The 20,806-nt window shown below is 35.5% G+C and overlaps 2 protein-coding genes and 1 pseudogene across 2 annotated transcripts in view; 2 read left to right on the top strand and 1 right to left on the bottom strand.

The window, feature by feature from the left end:
- The window catches only part of LOC107705117 (DNA-directed RNA polymerase II subunit RPB4), a 4,176-nt gene extending 1,754 nt beyond the window's left edge, over nt 1-2,422 (top strand). Inside the window, exons 3-4 of the mRNA XM_016508259.1 lie at nt 1,909-2,004; nt 2,251-2,422. Of these exons, the coding sequence (XP_016363745.1) occupies nt 1,909-2,004; nt 2,251-2,329 (175 nt within the window). The 3' untranslated portion in view covers nt 2,330-2,422. The remainder of the gene's footprint in view (nt 1-1,908; nt 2,005-2,250) is intronic.
- A 1,525-nt stretch (nt 2,423-3,947) lies between these two features.
- On the top strand, nt 3,948-16,987 carry abcf3 (ATP-binding cassette, sub-family F (GCN20), member 3). The gene is made up of 18 exons (XM_016508249.1): nt 3,948-4,056; nt 5,379-5,520; nt 6,101-6,177; nt 7,100-7,155; nt 7,239-7,339; nt 7,536-7,658; nt 9,200-9,466; nt 10,484-10,564; nt 10,750-10,809; nt 10,950-11,006; nt 11,205-11,227; nt 11,328-11,383; nt 11,556-11,756; nt 13,365-13,441; nt 13,987-14,031; nt 14,124-14,256; nt 15,864-15,980; nt 16,558-16,987. The coding sequence occupies exons 1-18, from the start codon at nt 3,981-3,983 to the stop codon at nt 16,714-16,716; spliced, it is 1,851 nt and encodes a 616-aa protein (XP_016363735.1). The 5' UTR covers nt 3,948-3,980; the 3' UTR covers nt 16,717-16,987.
- A 2,178-nt stretch (nt 16,988-19,165) lies between these two features.
- LOC107705140 (oxysterol-binding protein-related protein 1-like) overlaps nt 19,166-20,806 on the bottom strand; it is a 9,569-nt pseudogene continuing 7,928 nt past the window's right edge.

Genomic DNA, 20,806 nt, shown 5'->3' with positions numbered 1-20,806 from the left:
GTGTGTGTGTGTGTGAGAGAGTGTGTGTGAGAGATTGTGTGTGTGAGTGAGTGAGAGAGTGTGTGTGAGAGATTGTGTGTGTGAGTGAGTGAGAGAGTGTGTGTGAGAGATTGTGTGTGTGAGTGAGTGAGTGAATGAGAGAGTGTGTGTGTGTGTGAGAGAGTGTGTGTGTGTGAGTGAGTGAGTGAGTGAGAGAGTGTGTGAGTGAGTGAGTGAGTGAATGAGAGAGTGTGTGTGTGTGTGAGAGAGTGTGTGTGTGTGAGTGAGTGAGAGAGTGAGAGAGTGTGTGAGTGAGTGAGTGAGTGAATGAGAGAGTGTGTGTGTGTGTGAGAGAGTGTGTGTGAGTGAGTGAGTGAGTGAGTGAGAGATTGTGTGTGAGTGTGTGTGAGAGAGTGTGTGTGTGTGTGTGTGTGTGCGAGAGAGTGTGTGTGTGAGTGAGTGAGAGAGTGTGTGTGTGTGTGAGAGAGTGTGTGTGAGAGATTGTGTGTGTGAGTGAGTGAGTGAATGAGAGAGTGTGTGTGTGTGTGAGAGAGTGTGTGTGTGTGAGTGAGTGAGAGAGTGTGAGAGTGAGTGAGTGTAAAATCTATTTAGGGACAATCTTGAATATTTGGATGTTCATACTTGGATTTACTTTTTACAAAACCTAAATCCAATGTCCTAATAATAAAACTAATTTCAGTATCCAGAGTTAAAATCTATTTCCACTGTTTTGGAAAGTTGACCAATTTCAATATGACTACAAACTAAAAGATCTAAAAGAAATATATTGTAAAAATGCTATAAAATGAATACAAAAAATTTAGTTGTAAAAATAATTTTAGTTTGCTGTAAAATTAAAATACTATTATTTACGTTTAAAATTGTTCATTTTCAAATGGTGAACCACTGAGCATTAAATCGCGATTTAATTAAACTTGACAATGCTACGAAGCCATATTGCGATATTAATTTAATTTTAATATATCTTGTAGCACTAATTTAAACACACGCATGTTCTTCTAAGCATCTTAGTGTTGGGGAAAGTTACTTTTAAAAGTAATGCATTACAGTATTGCGTTACTCCCTAATTACGTTACTTAGTTACTTTTTATGGAAAGTAATGCGTTACAATGCGTTTTTAAATCTGAACAGGGCTTGCTTGTTTGTTTTTAATATAAAAAAGTTATATTTTTGGCAAACGTAAAAGCCCTTTCACACAAAAAGTGAAATGAATAAGCGTCAGGCTGAAGGAAAAGTAAGTTCACCATCGTTTAACACACTTCAACAATAAAAAAAAGAAGCACAAATGTTTATCTAGAGTCATTTGAGCTTATTAGTACGGTTGAACTGGATCATCGAAGGTCAGCAGCAAAGACACTGATTAATAAAATGGGATTAAATACATAAAGGATATTTTTGTTATTTAACATATTTATTGCAGGTTTGCATCATATTCTGAGTTGCATTTCACAGTTTGTATTAATTTTGAGGAATACTGAATCTGTTTTTTATGAATTAAAGCATGTTCACATTTATTCTACAACTACAGTAACATCTTACTCCCGATTTCTCTCAACATGGGGACAGGAGAGCTGTCAATCAATAAATGGGAAAGTAACTGGAGTTACTTATTTGAAAAAGTAACTTTTTTTTTTTTTTTCTTGTAAATTAAAAAGTAATGCGTTACTTTACTAGTTACTTGAAGAAAGTAATCTGATTACGTTACTTGTAATGCGTTACGCCCAACACTGACTATACTAGATACACTCACACATGTGGATTTTTTTTTCTAAATCTTAATATGAACTAAATGGTATATTTCTGAGATTTAGTGTAGTTTTTTTTTTCTACACTAGAAAAAAAGTGTACTTGTTAATTTTAGTCTCATTTACTGAATATGATAATGATAACTCTGGCCGTGTTTCACAGCTTGCTTCTGCAGAAGAAGCTTCATAAGTTTGAGTTGGCAAGTTTAGCCAATCTGTGTCCGGAGGCTGCAGAGGAGGCCAAAGCCCTCATTCCCAGGTGAGCTTTCCTTAGAAACGCATCTCACACGGAGAAATTACATTCGTTTAATCATCAGTCTGAAACTACACTCATTTAACACTAATTACTATGATGTGAACAGCTTATTCGCTGTATCTTATCTTTTAACTACAGCAGTGTTTTCTTCAGAGAACACATTCAGTGCATTTGGGTTGGTGTTTAATGAGACTGTTGAACTGAAAACGAGCTGTTTGTTTACGTTGTGTTTGTTTTATTCTGTATTAGTGTGGAAGGCCGGTTTGAGGATGAGGAGTTACAGCAAATCCTGGACGACATTCAGACCAAACGCAGCTTCCAGTACTGAACCTCCACCCTTCACTCACTCATGATGATATATCGCCACGATTGTTCCCTTCTCTAGTTGTTTAACGTGCTGTTGTTTTGAAAAAATAAAGTGTTTTTGATCAAATTGACTGTGTCTCAATGTCATGCAGCTGCAGCCAACGCAGTCAGTAACATATTTACATAATAGAAATGCAAATCTAAATCAGAGAAATTAAAATCTAAATCATAGAGAAGAATGATTAAACAAATTATCAATTTTAAAAATCATATTTGAGGACACCGTACACCTTTATGTATTTAACTATCTATCACAAATAGAAGTAAGAATCGTACATATTGTAAAATTTAGGATCATTCTGCTGAATTTGTCCAAACTTTAGTCCCACAATGAAAAAAAATATTAGGATATTAATTCAGATATTGACTGTTTCATGAGAATGTTATGATCTAAACCCAAAGCATTAACTGAAATGTTATTTTTCATTTTTAAATTACAAAAAAAAAGGTATTAAAAATTGTCTTACCTCACTTTCTTGTTGCTACTGAAACCAAAAGTTTTAGTCAATTGAGCCTGATTTTATAAATTGAGCCTGATTTTATAAATTGAGCCTGATTTTATAAATTGAGACTGATTTTATAAATTGAGCCTGATTTTATAAATTGAGCCTGATTTTATAATTTGAGCCTGATTTTATAATTTGAGCCTGATTTTATAATTTGAGCCTGATTTTATAAATTGAGCCTGATTTTATAAATTGAGCCTGATTTTTTTATGGTATTTAAATTGCATGATTTTGAAGTAAATGTACTCTAAAGTCTGAACACATTAGTTTTTGTAAATAAATAAAAAAATGTTTTTATGCATTGCTAAGGGGGGGGGGTCTGAAAACAAACTTAACAGATAAAGTCAATATAATGTTTTATATAATTTGTTTTATGTAGTGTTTTGATATTCTATAGTGTTTATTTAGTCTCTTTCCACAGTCTGTTTATAAATAGGCTATGAATTTAATGTTAAACTAAACGAATGGAGAACATGTTATCTTGATGTTCTGTTATTCTATTATTAGTCAGGTACGATGATTATGTATAGGCTAATAATAATAATCATCATTTTTATCTTTACTTTGCGCTATTGACAATTTTTCGGTGTTTTTGTTAAGATGTAAAACAACGTACCAATCACAGAGGCTACATCGAAAGAAATAAATATAATTAAGCGATTTAGTCACGCTCAAAGCAAAATTATGTTTTTTTTATTTATTGAAGTATAACAAAAATATTACACGTTTACAAAACAAATTGGCATACAACTCAGATCGATTTTAAGAGGGACTTACACAGAATACAAAACACACACACACACAAAAACATTCATTCTTTAAACCATCTATATTAATAAATATAGATTAAACACGGGATAAAAAATAAAACGTATCATAATAAATTATATTTATCAAATAAATCTAACAAGATCCCAGCTTTTTATTTTTTGTTTCTGACAAAGTTTTTGAGTATGGTCTCAAATAATTCCTAAATACTATAAACATGGGGGTGATTAAAAAAAATCTACTAAAGCTAAATAATGTTTAAAAGCGTTCCGAGGCGACGGCCACGTGTTATTGCTGCGCCGCTGCGCATGCGCTCTGTGTCCGGCCCGGTGTGCGTGAATGATGGCGGCGTATGTGCAGATACTGAAGAACGAGTTTCCACAGATCGACTCCGAACTCTTCGATTATATCACTGGTACTGTACATATATGTGGCATTAATATACCTGTATTACACCTTATGCGCGCTGTTAGTGACAGCAGTTCATTCATTCTATAAAAGAGCTCTGCTGATGTGTTGCTCATGCTAACAGACTGTGTTCATATGAATCTGAGGAGTTCCTGATATTCTCCTCTAAATAATTTAATAGACACCGGAGTTAAAAATCCAATCAAGTCATAATTTCAGTATATGTTCATATCTGTGAAATAAAGCAGCTTCAGTGAATTTTGACTGACACGGTTTCATGTTTCCAGCCAGACAGTCAGATATGATTTACTGTCGTCTCATCAGTAATATAATATAATATATGTAACCATGTGTGCCTGACATATTATTTAACGAACAATAAGTCAACACAACAGTTTTAGGCAGATCACGTGATCGATTATATAAACGATGGGTTGTAGAAAGACGAAATAAAAGTAAAGAAATGCAACCAGACGTTAAGCTCTTGCTGTCATGACCTAACATCATAAATGCTGACAATTAATTAGTGACATGTTTACAAAGTGCAGATTGATTAAAAGCTCAACTTAAATGACTGCATGCATGTGAATTACAGAGTATGTCTTCATTTACTTTCTCCAAAATTATGTATATGCAGATACAAGTGTGAATGCACATTGCTATTATTAATTTAAATTAAAACAATAAATATCAAATGCAATGCCACTGTATGTGATTGCTTATTGTAGTACTTTATTTGTTCAAATGGAAGCATGCTCTGTTAGGGTGCTTTATATGAGCTCTGGATAGTCATTTACAGGAATTAAACCGTAAAAGTCATTAAGTTGTGAGCACTTGCAATATGCAACAGTGGCATGCATGAATAAGTCTTTATAGCAACCAGTAATAAATACATATTTGGTGCACCAGTGTGACTTATTGAACTTAAAGTTAAATCCAATATGGTATTCTGGTGACACATGCTCCTTTGTAATTAGTTTTTTTTAATATTTATATTCATGTTTATTAAAAAGTGTTGTATTAGTTAATTGCACTCAATCGATTTTATAGTATTTGTTTATTTAAAAATGCATGTATTTGTATTCAATGGCCAGAGTGGGTACATTTGACCAAATTCAAACCATATTTTTACAGTGTGCAACACTTACAAAAAATACAAATACGTTATTGTTTAAATGTGCATATCTGCATGTTGGTAAAGATATGAAATACCCTAGAAGTGTAATATGTCTGGAGTAAATCCTCGTTGTGTAGTCTAGCTGTGATTCCTGTGGCGGAGGTTTTGTGTGTTGATGATAATAATAATGTGACGTGTGTGTTCTCCTGCAGCCGTGTTAGACAGCGGCGTCTCAGATTTCGAGGATGGAGACGAAGTGTTTGATGCCATCGGCGACGTTCTGCAGGAGGTCGGTGACAAGAATGAAGACGACATCCGAGAAATCTGCTTCCAGATGTTCAACACACTCCAGCTGTAAGTGATCCGACACAAAGCTGCTGCCTGCTTTCCAGCTCCAAACACAGACTAGCAGCTGGATATGTACATTTACGATATTTCGATAATTTCGATATATTGCACAGCCCTACTGGAAAGTGATATGGGCTGAAATGATCACAGAATAAATAACAGAGTGTATCACATGTAATGGTTTTTCTGTCTTGCGAGAGGACATTTTACTGTAAAAACTTAAGTGCACGTTATTACCACAACTGCACTGTGCTGCCATCTAGTGGTCAAAATCATGACTGCCATCTAGTGGTCAAAATTATGTTATGACAGTAATGGCCAGTAGATGGCTGGATTGTTCTAGATTTTATGCTCCGAAGTTATACATTTGAATGTTTGTTTAGGTAACTTTTGTCAACGTTTAGTATTTAAAAAAAAAAATTAAATATATTTTGTAGTAATGCTTCTAGTCCTATACTCCCATTTAGTTCACTGTATCTGTCTGTGTAAGAGCGTTTGTGAATGTGAACATCTGTGCTCCGGATGGCAGATCAGAACATCATATATAACCCAAATCCTGATTCATGACTGCATGTGTTGTTCTCAGGACTAAATGTGACTCTGGTCAGCAGCAGATGCTGCTGGAGGCTCCAGTGCAGTTATCACAAGTGTCTGCTGACGCAGGTGAGACGACGGTTAATGTATTCATTTTATTTTATTATGCTTTCAGTGATGATGCACAGCAGCTAGATGGCATAAATCATACTAGTAATGGATTCAGGTTTTGGCAGAAATACACAACCATTTCTCTAACCATCTGAATGAAACTTCATTGTAAATGCCTGATGATCATCTATGTATGGAAGCCCGTTTCTGCCACTGAATAAAAAAAAAAAAAAAAAGGAAATTGCGACTTTTTATCTCACAATTCTGACTTTTTTCTTCAGAATTGTGAGATATAAATTCGCAATTGCGAGTTAAAAAGTCAGAATTGCATGATAAAAACTCGCAATTGCAAGTAATAGTCAAAATTGTGAGATATAAAGTTGCAATTCTGAGAACAGTCTTTTTTTCCCCTCAAAATTGGACTTTATAGTTCGTAATTGCTAGTTTTTATCTCGCAATTCTGACTTTTTCCCTCAGAACTGAGATATAAATTCGCAATTGCAAGTTATAAAGTCAGAATTGCGAGATATAAACTTGCAATTGCGAGTAAAGTCGAAATTGTAAGATATAAAGTTGCAATTCTGAGAACATAGTCTTTTTTTTCCCCTCAAAATCGGACTTTATAGTACGTAATTGCTAGTTTTTTCATCTCGCAATTCTGACTTTTTTCTGGCAATTCTGACTTTTTTTCTCACAATTACGAATTTATATCTCACAATTCTGAGAGAAAAAAAGTCGGAATTGCGAGTTTGTATCACGCAATTCTGAGAAAAAAAAGTCGGAATTGTGAGATAAAAAGTCGCAATAACCATTTTTTATTTTTTATTCAGTGGCGGAAACGGGCTTCCATATCCATGCATAGAAAATGATGTTAAAGTTTCTAGTGCAGTTGAAAATACCTGACTGTTCTTCAGTGTCTCAGATGTTTCTGCTCTTTCAGCATCAACTGCTAACGATGTTCATGGTATCTGGATGCTGAAGAGGAATCCGAGTACAGTAAGATCTTCCTATCTGCCTCTACAACCTTGATTACTGCGTCCAGTACCTTTATCTTTATTAACCTCTTCTGTTTCTGTTAGACTGTGGATGCCAAGAAACTAGAGAAAGCTGAAGCCAAACTGAAAGCCAAGCATGAGCGCAGAAATGAGAAAGACTCACAGAAATCCTCATCGTCTCCACTGTGAGTACTGCTGACTGCTGGAAGAGTTACGAGCTGTTTTTCTCCCACTTTTAAAATGGACATGAGATTTTCATGTGAGAATGATGTGATGCAATCAGCCGTCCACTAATGATTTTGATTTTGTCGAGATCAGTGAATGGCTGATGAGTAATATCTTTGTGTCTGATGTTGTTCTGTGTCTGGATGTGTTTTGAAGGGTTTTGGAGGAGGCCTCAGCCAGTCAGGCGAGCAGTAAGAAAGAAAACCGCGTCGACTCATCTGGGAAGAATCGAAGTTACGACATCCGCATTGAGAATTTTGACGTGTCTTTTGGGGAGAGGTGAGAAATCACTGACGATCCTCAGAAACACTGGCTACTAAACTAAACAACACAAAAATTATTCAATTATAAAATACCATTCTTGCGAAAATGTGTGGGATCTGTATGAGTTGTATTAGAAACATCCAAACAAAATTGACTTCAGAAATGTAAAAAAAAAAAAAAATGGCTACATGCCGATTTTTCAGACACTGTGAACCTGAAGTACACAACACTTGCTTTGTTTTGAGACACACAGCAGTAAAAGTAATGACAACTTAACAAGTGAATTAGTAACTGATTCAGTGAGTTCATTCATCATACCATTGAATCAGTGCTACCACCAGTGGTAGGGGCTGTATTTCTTGATTTACAGAAAGCGTTTGATACTGTAAATCATTTTACATAAATTACTCAATTTTAATTCTTCGACAAAATCTGTAAAATTAATTGAATCTTATCTCTCTTCCCGTTCTCAGATAGTAAAAATTGATCATTTTAAATCCAATTTACTATGCCTTTCAACTGGTGTTCCACAAGGGTCCATATTGGGGCCAATTCTCTTTAGCATCTATATTAATGATTTACCCATGGTGTGTCAACAATGTAATATCATAATGTATGCTGAGTCAATTTCACGCATGGTAAAAATGCAGAAGAGGTTGCAAATAAGTTGACAGATGTTCTGGTAAAAATCATATCCTGGTTCAATCAGTGTTATCTGAAATTAAACATGTCAAAAACAGCTTGTATGTTCATTTCTAAAGGGCATAGTGTTGATATAAAACAGGATATTTTCATTTCGGGAGAGAGATTACAGGTTGTTTCGGAATATAAATACTTAGTGATTCATTTGGACTCATGTCTTGGTTTTAAAACGCATATAAAATGGTATGCAAAAAGGTAAAATTTAATTAAGTTAATTTTCGGTTTATTAGAAACTCTTTAACATCTGGCAAAGGGACTACCAATGAAAACTAGCCTTTGGGCTAATTTGGGTACATTTACATTCACGAATGTTGATTAATGCACACTGTCCCTTTTTTTTGTGAAATAAATAAATAAATAAACTAACTAGGTTGCATAATAGATATTGAGACCATATCGGTTATTGACACTTTTTAAAATTAGCTTAATTAGCAGTACTAGTTTATCTCAACACATTCAATCAGACCGCAAACTCGCATTCAACTTAACGATATGACTTGTTAACACAGTGAATCAGGAAACAATTAGCCCAATTCTAATTTCTCATTCAGTGAGACGCGTTTGAAGTCACTAATTAATGCTTTCTATCATAGTAAAATTTTATATTGATGCAGTATAAATAAAGTTGCTACATTGCTTGCCAACCATAAGCATCATGCAGTTAGACTAATTAATGAACGAATATTGGTTTTACTGATTTTTTTTTTCTTTTACAAGTTGACACTTAAGACTGGTTTTGTGGTCCAGGGTCACATATGTGAATATCTTGTGACTTTATTGCTTTAATAACTGTATTACTAGAGAAGCATTTTAAAGCAGAAGTGTATTCAGAGCATGTTTTTGTTGGTTCACAGATGTCTGCTGCTGGGTGCAGAGCTGTGTCTGGCCAGCGGCAGGCGCTACGGTCTCATCGGGCGTAACGGGCTCGGTAAGACCACTCTGTTGAAGATGTTGGCGAGTCGCAGCTTGCGCGTCCCTTTGCACATCTCCATTCTGCACGTGGAGCAGGAGGTGGCTGGAGACGACACCGTGGCTCTACAGAGCGTTCTAGAGAGCGACACGGTTCGAGAGGAGCTGCTGAAGGAGGAGCGTACACTCAACGCACACATCGCCAATGGAACGTACGTCAGACACTAACCTATCATCTAGTGTCATGTGGTGGATGTTTTGCTGTTTTTAAGCTTCTTTAATCTTTAAAGGAGTAGTTCACACAGAAATGAAAATGTGCTGGAAATGCACTCACCCTCAAGCCATCCGAGATGTAGATGAGTTCGTCAGATTTGGAGAAATGCAGCATTGCATCAGTGTCTCAGCAATGGATGCTCTGCAGTGAATGGGTGCCGTCAGAATGAGAGTCCAAACAGCTGATAAAAACATCACAATAATCCACAGCACTCCAGTCCATCAGTTAACATCTGGAGAAGACAAAAGCTGAAACAAATCCATCATTAAGACGTTTTTAACTTTAAACCATCATTTCTGGCCAAAATATGTCCATAATCCATAATAGCGCTTCCTCCAGTGAAAAAGTCCATCTCCTGTTGTCTCTCACATCAAAATCCAGCCACATATCTGTTTAGAGCTGTTTAAACCGTGCTTGATCTGTGCAGATTTCTCTTTTTTTCACTTGAGAAAGCATTATGGACTTATATTTTAGCTCATATATTTAGATTTGATGGATTTGTTTCTTACAAACACACAGCTTTTGTCTTCTCCAGATGTTAACTGATGGACTGCAGTGGTGTGGATTATTGTGATGTTTTTATCAGCTGTTTGGACTCTCATTCTGACGGCACCCATTCACTGCAGAGCATCCATTGCTGAGACACTGATGCAATGACACATTTCTCAAGCAAATTATGTATTTTTTTTTTTAGGTATAAACAGATTGTTCACTTAGCAGGTGCACCGTTTTGGTATTTAAACGGCAAACAGGTGTTAATTTTAATCACCCGCTCATTTTCAACTGAAAGTAATATTGGAGCTTACAGAACAGAGCTCATGCAAAGAAACATAAATGAACAAGACTAAAAGAACACACATCTTGCAGTTGCATGTGATTAATGAATTTGTGCTTTCAGCTAAAACATTTGCAGTCGTCATTGCATCTACTCCTGTTTCTGTCTTTAATCTTTCAGTGCAGATGGATTAGAAAGTGTTCGTCTTTCGGAAATTTATGCTAAACTGGAAGAAATCGAAGCGGATAAAGCGCCAGCCAGGTGAGCAGAAAATGATTTGTGTGTATATTATCAAATAAATTAGAATTAATATGTATTTTTCAGAGCTTTCTTCAATAGTTTTATATTGTTATTTAGTGTTTGAAGTTAGGCAATGCAAGCGTAGTCAAACAGTCTAATGAAAAGATCATACAATATTTATTTATAATTTTTTAATATGCTTTCAGAGCATCTGTCATTCTTGCTGGTTTAGGCTTTTCAGCCAAAATGCAACAGCAGGCAACCAAGTGAGTATGTAGCCATGCAATAATGGTTACTTGCTTATAAGTCTCTTTCCCTCGTCTCTTCAGTACATAGAAACCATTATAAATTAATACTGGCCGGTTTATACATTTCTGCAGTGGTTATTAATGTGTGTTTATTGTAGGGAGTTTTCTGGAGGCTGGAGGATGAGGTTAGCTTTAGCAAGAGCCCTGTTTGCACGGTAAGTTTATTAATTAAGTTAATAAAAAAAATAGGCATTATAACGTTGATAAATAATAATTATGCCCTTTTATTGCAAATATTATTATACTATTATCATAATTTTTTTAAATAATAATTTAAATAAAAGGTAGCTTGCTTATCTAATCAGTACTGCTTAAGTAAAAAAAAAAAAATTGTGATTTTTTTTTTTTTTCAGGCCTGATCTGCTGTTACTTGATGGTGAGTAAAATGTACTCTCAGTATGGTGGTAATGTTGCTACTCAGCGTTAAATATTGATAGAGTTACATCACTGCTTTTGTATTCATCACTTCTATTCAGAGCCCACAAACATGTTGGACATAAGAGCCATTCTGTGGCTGGAAAACTATTTACAAGTAAGTGTTTTTCAGACAGACTCATAGTTCACTAGTTTGCTTTAATGGCTGAAGCTATGGCATTTACCCATTATATAGGAACAACATGTTCCAAGGGCCAAAGCCTCATTAATATGGTAAGACATTAGTTTCTCCAAAACGTTCTGAAGTAATTTTACTTTTCTCTCTCTAGACGTGGCAGTCCACCATCCTCGTGGTGTCTCACGATCGTAACTTCTTGAATGCCGTTGTAACGGACATCATACACCTGCACTCGCAGCGGCTGGAGAGTTACCGCGGCGATTACGAGAACTTCATCAAGACGAAAGAAGACCGACTGAAGAACCAGCAAAGAGAATATGAAGCTCAGTTACAGTACAGAGAACATATACAGGTCAACCAACCTCTCTGCTGAACTGATGGAGAGCATGCTCCTTTACTAGACAATATGAGACCCTGGAGCACAAAAGCAGTCTGAAGTCGCTGGGGTATATTTGTAGCAATAGCCAACAAAATTATAAATTTTTCTTTTGTGCCAAAAATCATTAGGATATTAAGTAAAGATCATGTTCCATGAAGATATTTTGTAAAGTTCCTACCATAAATATATCAAAACTTAATGTTTGATTAGTAATATGCATTGCTAAGAACTTCATTTGGACAACTTTAAACGTGATTTTCTCAATATTTAGATTAGATAAAATTTACACCCTCAGATTCCAGATTTTCAAATAGTTGTATCTCGACCAAATATTGTCATATCCTAACAAACCATACATCAATGAAAGCTGAATATTTATTCAGCTTTTAGATGGTGTATAAATCTCAATTTTAAAAAAAATGGACCCTTATGACTGGTTTTGTGCTCCAGGGTCACATATATCTGAAGAAGGAGAAAGCAGAAGTTACATTTGTGTGAAATTGCAATTGTGTCACCCAAGTCCTTAAAATTATTTTATCATTTGTTATTGTCCTCCTGTCGTTATAAAGCTATATGAATTAAGTTCTATACAAATTGAGGCTGCAACTAGGGCTGTGCTATTAATTGAAAATAAACCAAAATCACAATTTGGCTTGGTGCTCTTCTGAAATCGCAAAAGCTGTGATTTAATTAAATAGATATATGTGCTGCATGTCTCAGAGGGACGCTTTAGAGGCTTCCTGCGGCCTTCTGTCAAAATTAAAGGTTGATGGTTTACAGTAAATGTAAGAGAAAATTATTTTACTATTTTTTTTATTTTAACTTATTTAACTTTTGTTTTTATTTAGTCATTGTTTTAATTTTTTAGTAGTAGTAGTAACAATAATAATAATTATTATTAAGAATTATATAACGATATTGATATAAAATCATAAAAACTAAAATGACCGTGAAGCATATTTTATTGGATTGTACTATTTTTAATGTAAATAGACATTATTTAACTGATTTATTTAAAAATGTATCACCTGAATATGTTTTAGAATTTTTTTGTCTAGTGTAGATCTAAAATGTCTTTTATAACTTTTTGTTAATTGTAGATCTTGTGTAAATTATTCTGAGATCGCCATGGAAATAGCCTTGATGCAGGCATGGCATTAAAAAGTGAATAAAATATAAAATCACAAAATTGACCAGATGTCGCAGCCCTACAAACGCAAAGCAAAGAAAACCTGATTTATTAATTTTTTTTATCACAGTTATAATTCATTATTGGAAAATTGCAGTTCAATTTTTTCCTCCTAATCTTGCAGCCCTAGCTACAACATAACATTCGTAAGAAAGAAAATTTAAGGGGTCTAAATAATTTCTGAATGCATTGTACATGTCGGCTTGTATCAATAATATTGTGAGCATTAGTTGATCAATGTGGGTTTTTATTGGCTGATGCTGATTAACCAGAATTGAAAAAGCACTTACTTACACAATATTTTCTCAATATACAAAAAATTTAAATCGCATTCATATTATTCATTGAAAAGGTTCTAGTTTAATCTTCTGTTAATGTTGTGTCTCTCTCAGGTGTTCATTGACCGGTTCAGATATAACGCCAACAGAGCAGCTCAAGTGCAGAGCAAACTCAAGCTGCTGGAGAAACTGTAAGTGTGACGTCACTAACACACGTTCATTATTGATTAAACACACACTCGCTGCAGGCTCACCATCTCCCTCTGTGTGTGCGTGCGTGCGTGTGTGTGTGTGTGTGAGAGTGTGTCTGCGTGTGTGTGTCTGTGTCTGTGTGTGTGTGTGTGTCTGTGTGTGTGAGAGAGTGTGTGTCTGTGTGTGTGTGTCTGTGTCTGTGTGTGTGTGTGTGTCTGTGTGTGTGAGAGAGTGTGTGTCTGTGTGTGTGTGTCTGTGTCTGTGTGTGTGTGTGTGTCTGTGTGTGTGAGAGAGTGTGTGTCTGTGTGTGTGTGTCTGTGTCTGTGTGTGTGTGTGTGTCTGTGTGTGTGAGAGAGTGTGTGTCTGTGTGTGTGTGTCTGTGTCTGTGTGTGTGTGTGTGTCTGTGTGTGTGAGAGAGTGTGTGTCTGTGTGTGTGTGTCTGTGTCTGTGTGTGTGTGTGTGTCTGTGTGTGTGAGAGAGTGTGTGTCTGTGTGTGTGTGTCTGTGTCTGTGTGTGTGTGTGTGTCTGTGTGTGTCTCTCACAGGCCTGAACTCAAGCCCATGGTCAAGGAGTCTGAAGCCGTCTTACGGTCAGTTTTGCTCCGTCTTCTTCCTGTGTATTTGTGTAACGGATCGACTCCTCTCAGAAGTGAAGGTGAGTTTTGTTCTGATCTCCCAACAGTTTTCCGGATAACTTTGAGAAGCTGTCTCCTCCGATCCTGCAACTGGATGAGGTGGAGTTCGGCTACAATCCTGACCAGCGGCTCTTCAACGGCCTCAGCGTCTCGGCTGACCTGGAGTCTCGCATTTGCATCGTATGTATTTGCAATAGGAGATCTGACATTTGCTGGCATAGTAATCATAAAAATCCTTTTTTTTTTCTTTTTTTTTAAGTGATACAGTTTGAAACTTTAGACAAAATATATATTTAAAAAATCGATGTAAAAAAAAACAAAAACAGGTTTGTTGAGTATCATATTTGATACGTCAGGTTTTTATGACTCATATAGTCTGATATAATGAGAATATGGAGGAAAAACACCTTAATTTTATTCAAACTCAAACGGAGCAAAAATGAGTTTGCTGCAGATGCTGATATGTCTATGATGAGCTTCAGTCCAGTAAGTGTTCATCTGGAGATATTATTCTGACGTTTACTTGATAAAAATCAGTCAAGATTTGACAGCAGAAAGACACGAGAAGCAGCATCAAAAACTCTAAACTATCAATCAGACAACAGAAGACATGCAGTAGATTGAGTGTGATGGGATTCTCAACAACTTGAGTGTGCTAGTGTATGAAAGATGGTTCAAGTGTACTACAAGTGGCGACTAAATAAATTTTTTAAATACAGAGATAGTATGTTAAAAGCGCATTTTAGTTCATATTCATAGTGTCCAAGAATAGCACAGTTGAGTACACTTAGATGATCTTAAGTTTATCTTAAGAAGTGCTAAAGAATCATTTTTAGTATATCAAGTACAAAATTAGTGCGCGGAAATAGAGCACTTTAGGTACATTTATGGAAGTGTACTTTTTTTAACCTGGGTCAGCTGGCCATTTGTACAATTACACTAAAAGAGCTTTTACTGGATAAAAGAAAAAACTCTAAACTATCAATCAGAAGGTGTGCAGGATATTGTGTGTGAAACAGGTTTAACAGCAACGTTTTGGTCATGTTGAACATTTAGAGGCGTTAGAAATCCATGTATCATATGATACAGTAGGGTTTCTTGTTTTGTTCTGGTTCTGGTTTTGTTTTTTGTGTTTTGTTTGGGTTTGGTTTTTGTTTTGTTTTGTTTTTTTGTTTTTGTTGGTTTTGGTTTGGTTTGTTTTGTTTCCGGTTCTGGTTCTGTTTTTTTTGTTTGTTTGTTTTTTTGTTCGGTTTGGTTTGTTTTTTTGTTTTTCGTTTTTGTTGGTCTTGGTTTGGTTTGTTTTTGTTTGTTTGTTTTTTTGTTCGGTTTGGTTTGTTTTTTTGTTTTTCGTTTTTGTTGGTTTTGGTTTGGTTTGTTTTGTTTCTGGTTCTGTTTTTGTTTTTTTGTGGGGGTTTTTTTTTGGTTTGGTTTGGTTTGGTTTTTCTTTAGAGAAATAGCTCACCCAAAAATTAAAGGTCTGTTGTTGTTCCAAACCTGTATGAGTTTCCTTCTGCTGTTGAATGTAAAAGTATGTGAAGAGTTCATTTGCAAAAACAGATAACTCCATTTTTAACCATTTTCAAAAATGATGTTTTTTCATTGTGCATTGGAGAGATTTAGTCTCCAATAGTTTTTTTTTTTTATGTTTTAGTTTATTCCTGCCTCTAACCCTCATTTACACCCACATTTTTTTCACCTGACCCTCATTTTCACAGACTGACCTTCTGAATGACACTCATTTGCACCTTCTAAACCTCATTTAAACATTCTGACCCTCGTTTTGACAGATGCTAACAAATCTGAGTTTCATTTATAGCCCCAACTTCTACATTCTGGACGAGCCGACGAATCATCTGGACATGGAGACGATTGAAGCCTTGGCAAATGCCCTCAACAAGTTCAGAGTAAGAGCAGAATCGGCTCATGTCGCCCTCAGCAAATCTAATGTGTTTACAGCGTTAGTCAAAGCTTCATCATATACAGTCAAACCAACATTTACTCAGACACTTCAACATTTCACAGTTTACTCGCTATAGTTTAGAAAATGGTAATAAAATATGACAAGAACTCCGAGTTAAACTGTCAGAACAAATTCATCTTGATAATGTCAGATAACTTTGATAGAAAGGTATGTAATGGATTCAGCTGTTAAATTTAAGCACACAATTAAATAATACCAATTTAGCTCAACCAATTACCAAGCAATGCTTAATTTAGTTCAGTTTGTGGTGGGATAAAGTTGCATTAGCAATTAAAGAAAAAACACTTAGGCAAAACATGGTCAGGTCAAAGTGTCTGAATAATTTTTGGTCCCAAATTATCATACATTTTTCTGGTAGTCCACTATATGAAGAATATAACGTTTGCTTTATTTTGCTATCCTCACTTGCATAAATGAACTGTAGTGTCCTGCAAAATATCAAAAATTATATCTGGTGTCTGAGTAATTTTTGGTTTGACTGTAATCGGTTTCTCTGTCAGGGCGGCGTGGTTCTGGTGTCCCACGACGAGCGCCTGATCCGGATGGTTTGTAAGGAGCTCTGGGTCTGCGAGGCCGGGCGAGTTCAGCGCGTGGACGGAGGCTTTGACGAGTACAAGGATATCTTGCAGGAACAGTTTCGTCGGGAGGGATACTTGTGATGCAGACGTCTGTTTACCCGATCTGATGAGAGCGGCTGTAGTCCCGGCGGCCAGCACGCTCAAAACCCATTCAACTTCAATCTCCCTAAATCATGCGGCTCAGACGCGTCCTGCGGGTTCAAGGCCGGACTTTTGTGTAGATGACATATTAAAGATGATGTAAGAAAGGCGAAGCAGACATATGCACTAACAGATGTTGTACTCCACACCGCTTTTAAAAGATCACCCAACATACGGTAATAAAAAGAAAAACTGTCCCCAACGTTTTTAATTTGGTGTCTGGTCACTATTATTAAAGTTTTTATCAGTGCTTAGAATGTTAATCTGCATTAATGCATAAATTTTTCCAGTTTAACGGTCTCTTTTTTTTTTTTTTCTGGACAAGAATTGCATTTATTTAGACGCGGAATGTCTTTACGACCACATCAAACGAGACACTTTTAGACACGCACTCCACTTCACCTCAGCGCCAGGTGCGAGTCAAATGGTACAGGTGTTGAGGAGCTTCAGCAGAACAACAGTGAACTGAGATGTTGTCAGGCCATGCGTCAGTAAAAACGAATTTTCCTGTCATGTCATACTGGGCTCGTAGTGCATGCTCTTCAATTGCACGCACAAATACGGTGGTGCACGCTGTAGCCTATCATTTCATATTAAAGCGCGAATGAAGCGACGAGCATGCGTGTCAGATCCGCGTCACGTTTAGCAGTGGCAGCTCTTAAAGTAATAGCAGCCAAATAACCTAATAACCAGCTGCTGTGATGTCTGTTCATCAAAGAGCAAAAGAGGAAATCAATAACTGTTGTAGCTTTAAAGATTCATCTATATTTAATTTAGAATTAAGTGTGATAACTTTATTACATTTCTGTGTATTTCATAATTGCTGAAGGGCACAGGTAAATATGACATTTATTATAATGGGTTTATCTGAAGATTGTTTTAAGTTCACTTAAATTAGAAGTTTTTTTTTTTTTTTTTTTTAAGTATAGTAAATGTTAAAATTGATAGCTCTCAATTATACTGTAATGTTAAACTGCTATAGTCAGTGGTTAAATATTAGGAACAGTTTCCTAGAGACATCAGTAGTATTGGTATCAGTGATCCTCGCCTTCAGACATAAAAAAGATGCCATTAAACAAATATTACAAATATACTGTCTTTGTTTTTTCTACATTAATTTGGAGATTGAATATACAATTATTGCGATATAAAAGTATATTTAAAAACTTTAATGTTAGGTGGGATTAATTGCAATTACCATTAAATTCAGAAAAAAAATATTTTAATATTTAAGATTAATATATATATATATATTTTTTTTAATCGACAAAACTAGTTTTTATACATAATGGTAATGCGAGTGTGGAAGGTTTATTGGATGAGTAGATAATTGGATGTCATACGCAATAATGCATTTTTATCTTCTCACTGATTGGGAAAATGCTCTATATATTTATAAATCTAAGCCTGTCACACTTTCTTGAATTCATACAAGTTGCACAACACCAATTGAGAGATTTCATTTTAAAACGTTTTAAAAATGGATTTATGAAAAACGGTCATGAAAGACATTAACTGAATGAGTAAAGTTAATATGAGGGGCTAAAAAAAAAAAAACAGACGGGTAAAAGAGTTTGATGAGTTTGAACAAATATTTAACGAGAACCTCCAAACATCTTCCCGTAAAACCTTGAAGTCCCTGCTGAAAAAAAAAAAAAGCCCGCTAAAACCAGCCTATGCTGGTCTTAGCTGGTTTACGCTTGTCAAGCTGGAGTTGAGCTAATTTTAGCCTCACCAGCTCAAAAAGTGGTCAAAACCCGTCTAAAACCAGTCAACCAGTGTTTTTTTTTTTTTTTCTTCAGCAGGGATGGAAGCATTTCCTCTTATCTCACTCGTAATGACAAAAATCCCTTCAAACTACACAATCATACGATTGAAGAACAATAGCAAGCTTTGCAAGACCAAGGAAAATTGTCTATGAAAATATATGACAAAATGGACTAATTAAATGACATAAAAACATCAGGAAAGTAAAGCAACACATGCATGGTTGTTCTCTTGAACTGAGTCGTCTGGGTTTAACTGGTCAGGTTTTGACCCAGAGAACTGGTTTGGATTGTTTCATCTTCAGAGCTCATCTCAGAGTTGTTGTCATAGCGAAAGCTCTGTAAGCACAAACCTGCTGGAGAGGCGACTTACTGCACATAATCAGGATTATACCATGGCTTTATAAGCAGAGCTGATGCTGGAAGTCTGTCCCAGTCACTGCACCACTCTAATGATTAGTTTATTATAAAACAATTTTGTAGTATAAAATACAGTAGCTAATTAAAGCCGATTTTACAACTTTGTATTTTTGCCTCAAAAATGTATTTTTATCTGAAATTCAGTACAGTAAGTCCAGACCATGCATTAAAATTAAAATTCTGTGTCAATTAAAAAAATAAAATAAAAACAGGACTCAAATGTCGCAGATGGACTTACAGGTTTTTGCATATGAACTCTTCATATTTTCAGCATATTTGTTTTCAGGATATTTATGTTTCATCCAGGCACATTTGACTGGATGTGAATCATTCTTTCTTGTAATGTAGACTCTAATCTATTCAAATTAGTTGTCAGAAAAACACTCTTGTTCTATATCTAGTTGTATGAAAATAATCCATATTAATTGTTTAAAAGTTTCCGAATGTTACAAATGTTTTCAACAAATTCTTATGACGTTACACACATTATCTCACATATCTATTGTCAGATTTGAATATGTCTTATATAAATTAATACTACATGAATGGGCTAAAAGATAAACCGTACGTTAGGATGACTTTAACTGTGTCATCATAATCATGGCGTAGCACCAAAACGGACACTCATTTATATATACAGTATAATATTGACCCAGTTGCATTTCCCGAGCAGCAGGACGCTCTGTTCCTCCAGATGTTTGCAGTAGTTTGAGGTCAGTATATGTCAGGCAGGTGTGAGTAGTTTCTGTCCCAGTAGCCGCCGGTGTAGAGCCAGTCTGGGGCTCCGGTGTAAGGGTTTGGCCCCTGATGAAACCACCTGCGTGTGAACAAGAGTTTGACGTTAAAGTTAAGATCAATGCAATCATGTCTGTCCATCCTCAAAATAAATTTACATGCAGACAAACCAATACATGCTGATAAAGACCCAAATCATCATCACAGTGTTTAATGAATAAATGCATTGTGTATCCAAATTCTGGCTTTACTCACACCACTGCACTTTATTTTACAGTATGTGTACCTACAGTGTACTTACCTAAGAAAGTAAAGGGTAATATAAAGTGACTTCATGTGTAAGTACCCATTTATTACCAAGTGATTGTAATCACTGTGATAAGTACACAGTATGTACATGTGGAACAGGACTGTAAAAATAAGTGCTATATTGTAACGTGTGTGATGTTATTGTAACAAATGCTGTGGAATCTCCACACGTCTAAAACTAATGAAATGTCATTGCTTTACCTACATAACTGAATCTAAAACGAAGTCTTCTTATACAGTCATTTCAGAACAAAGAAGACCCCTGAGTTATGTACTTTTACCCATCAGTATATGTTTTGTTGTTGGGTGTTTATTAACTCTTGTCAAACCTTATTTTCCATTCCTCGTCTGATTTGGAGCGATGTTTCCGAGCCGTTCGTTGTTTTTCCTCCAGTCTGTTCTTCTCTGCACTGGCTGCATCTGGAAACAGCAGCAATGCAAAGTCATCCACAATTAGTAAACATGTGTTCAGATTGTATATTACAGCTAAGCAATCTTCTATTATGCCATTATATATAAACGGGAACATAAACTGATGATCTGTTGCACATTCCAAATTGTCCAAATTGTCATTTTATCAGTTTCAGCTCTTTTTAAATGATTTAATTACTGTTTTTTTCCCCTCTCAGTTTCAGTATTAATTTCCAGTTAGTACTTTTGAATTTTCATTTAGTTTACTTTTTTTTTTTAATCTAATATTTATACTTTATTTCAGCCTTATTTAAATTAACACACACACACACACACACACACAAACACAAACACAAACACAAACACAAACACACACACACACACAAACA

This window comes from Sinocyclocheilus rhinocerous, unplaced genomic scaffold (genome assembly GCF_001515625.1).
Source record: "Sinocyclocheilus rhinocerous isolate Xijiao unplaced genomic scaffold, SAMN03320098_v1.1 scaffold173, whole genome shotgun sequence".
NCBI classification, from domain to species: Eukaryota; Metazoa; Chordata; class Actinopteri; order Cypriniformes; family Cyprinidae; genus Sinocyclocheilus; species Sinocyclocheilus rhinocerous.
Note: the sequence above shows the minus strand (reverse complement) of the source record. Positions and strands in the feature narration are given on the sequence as shown.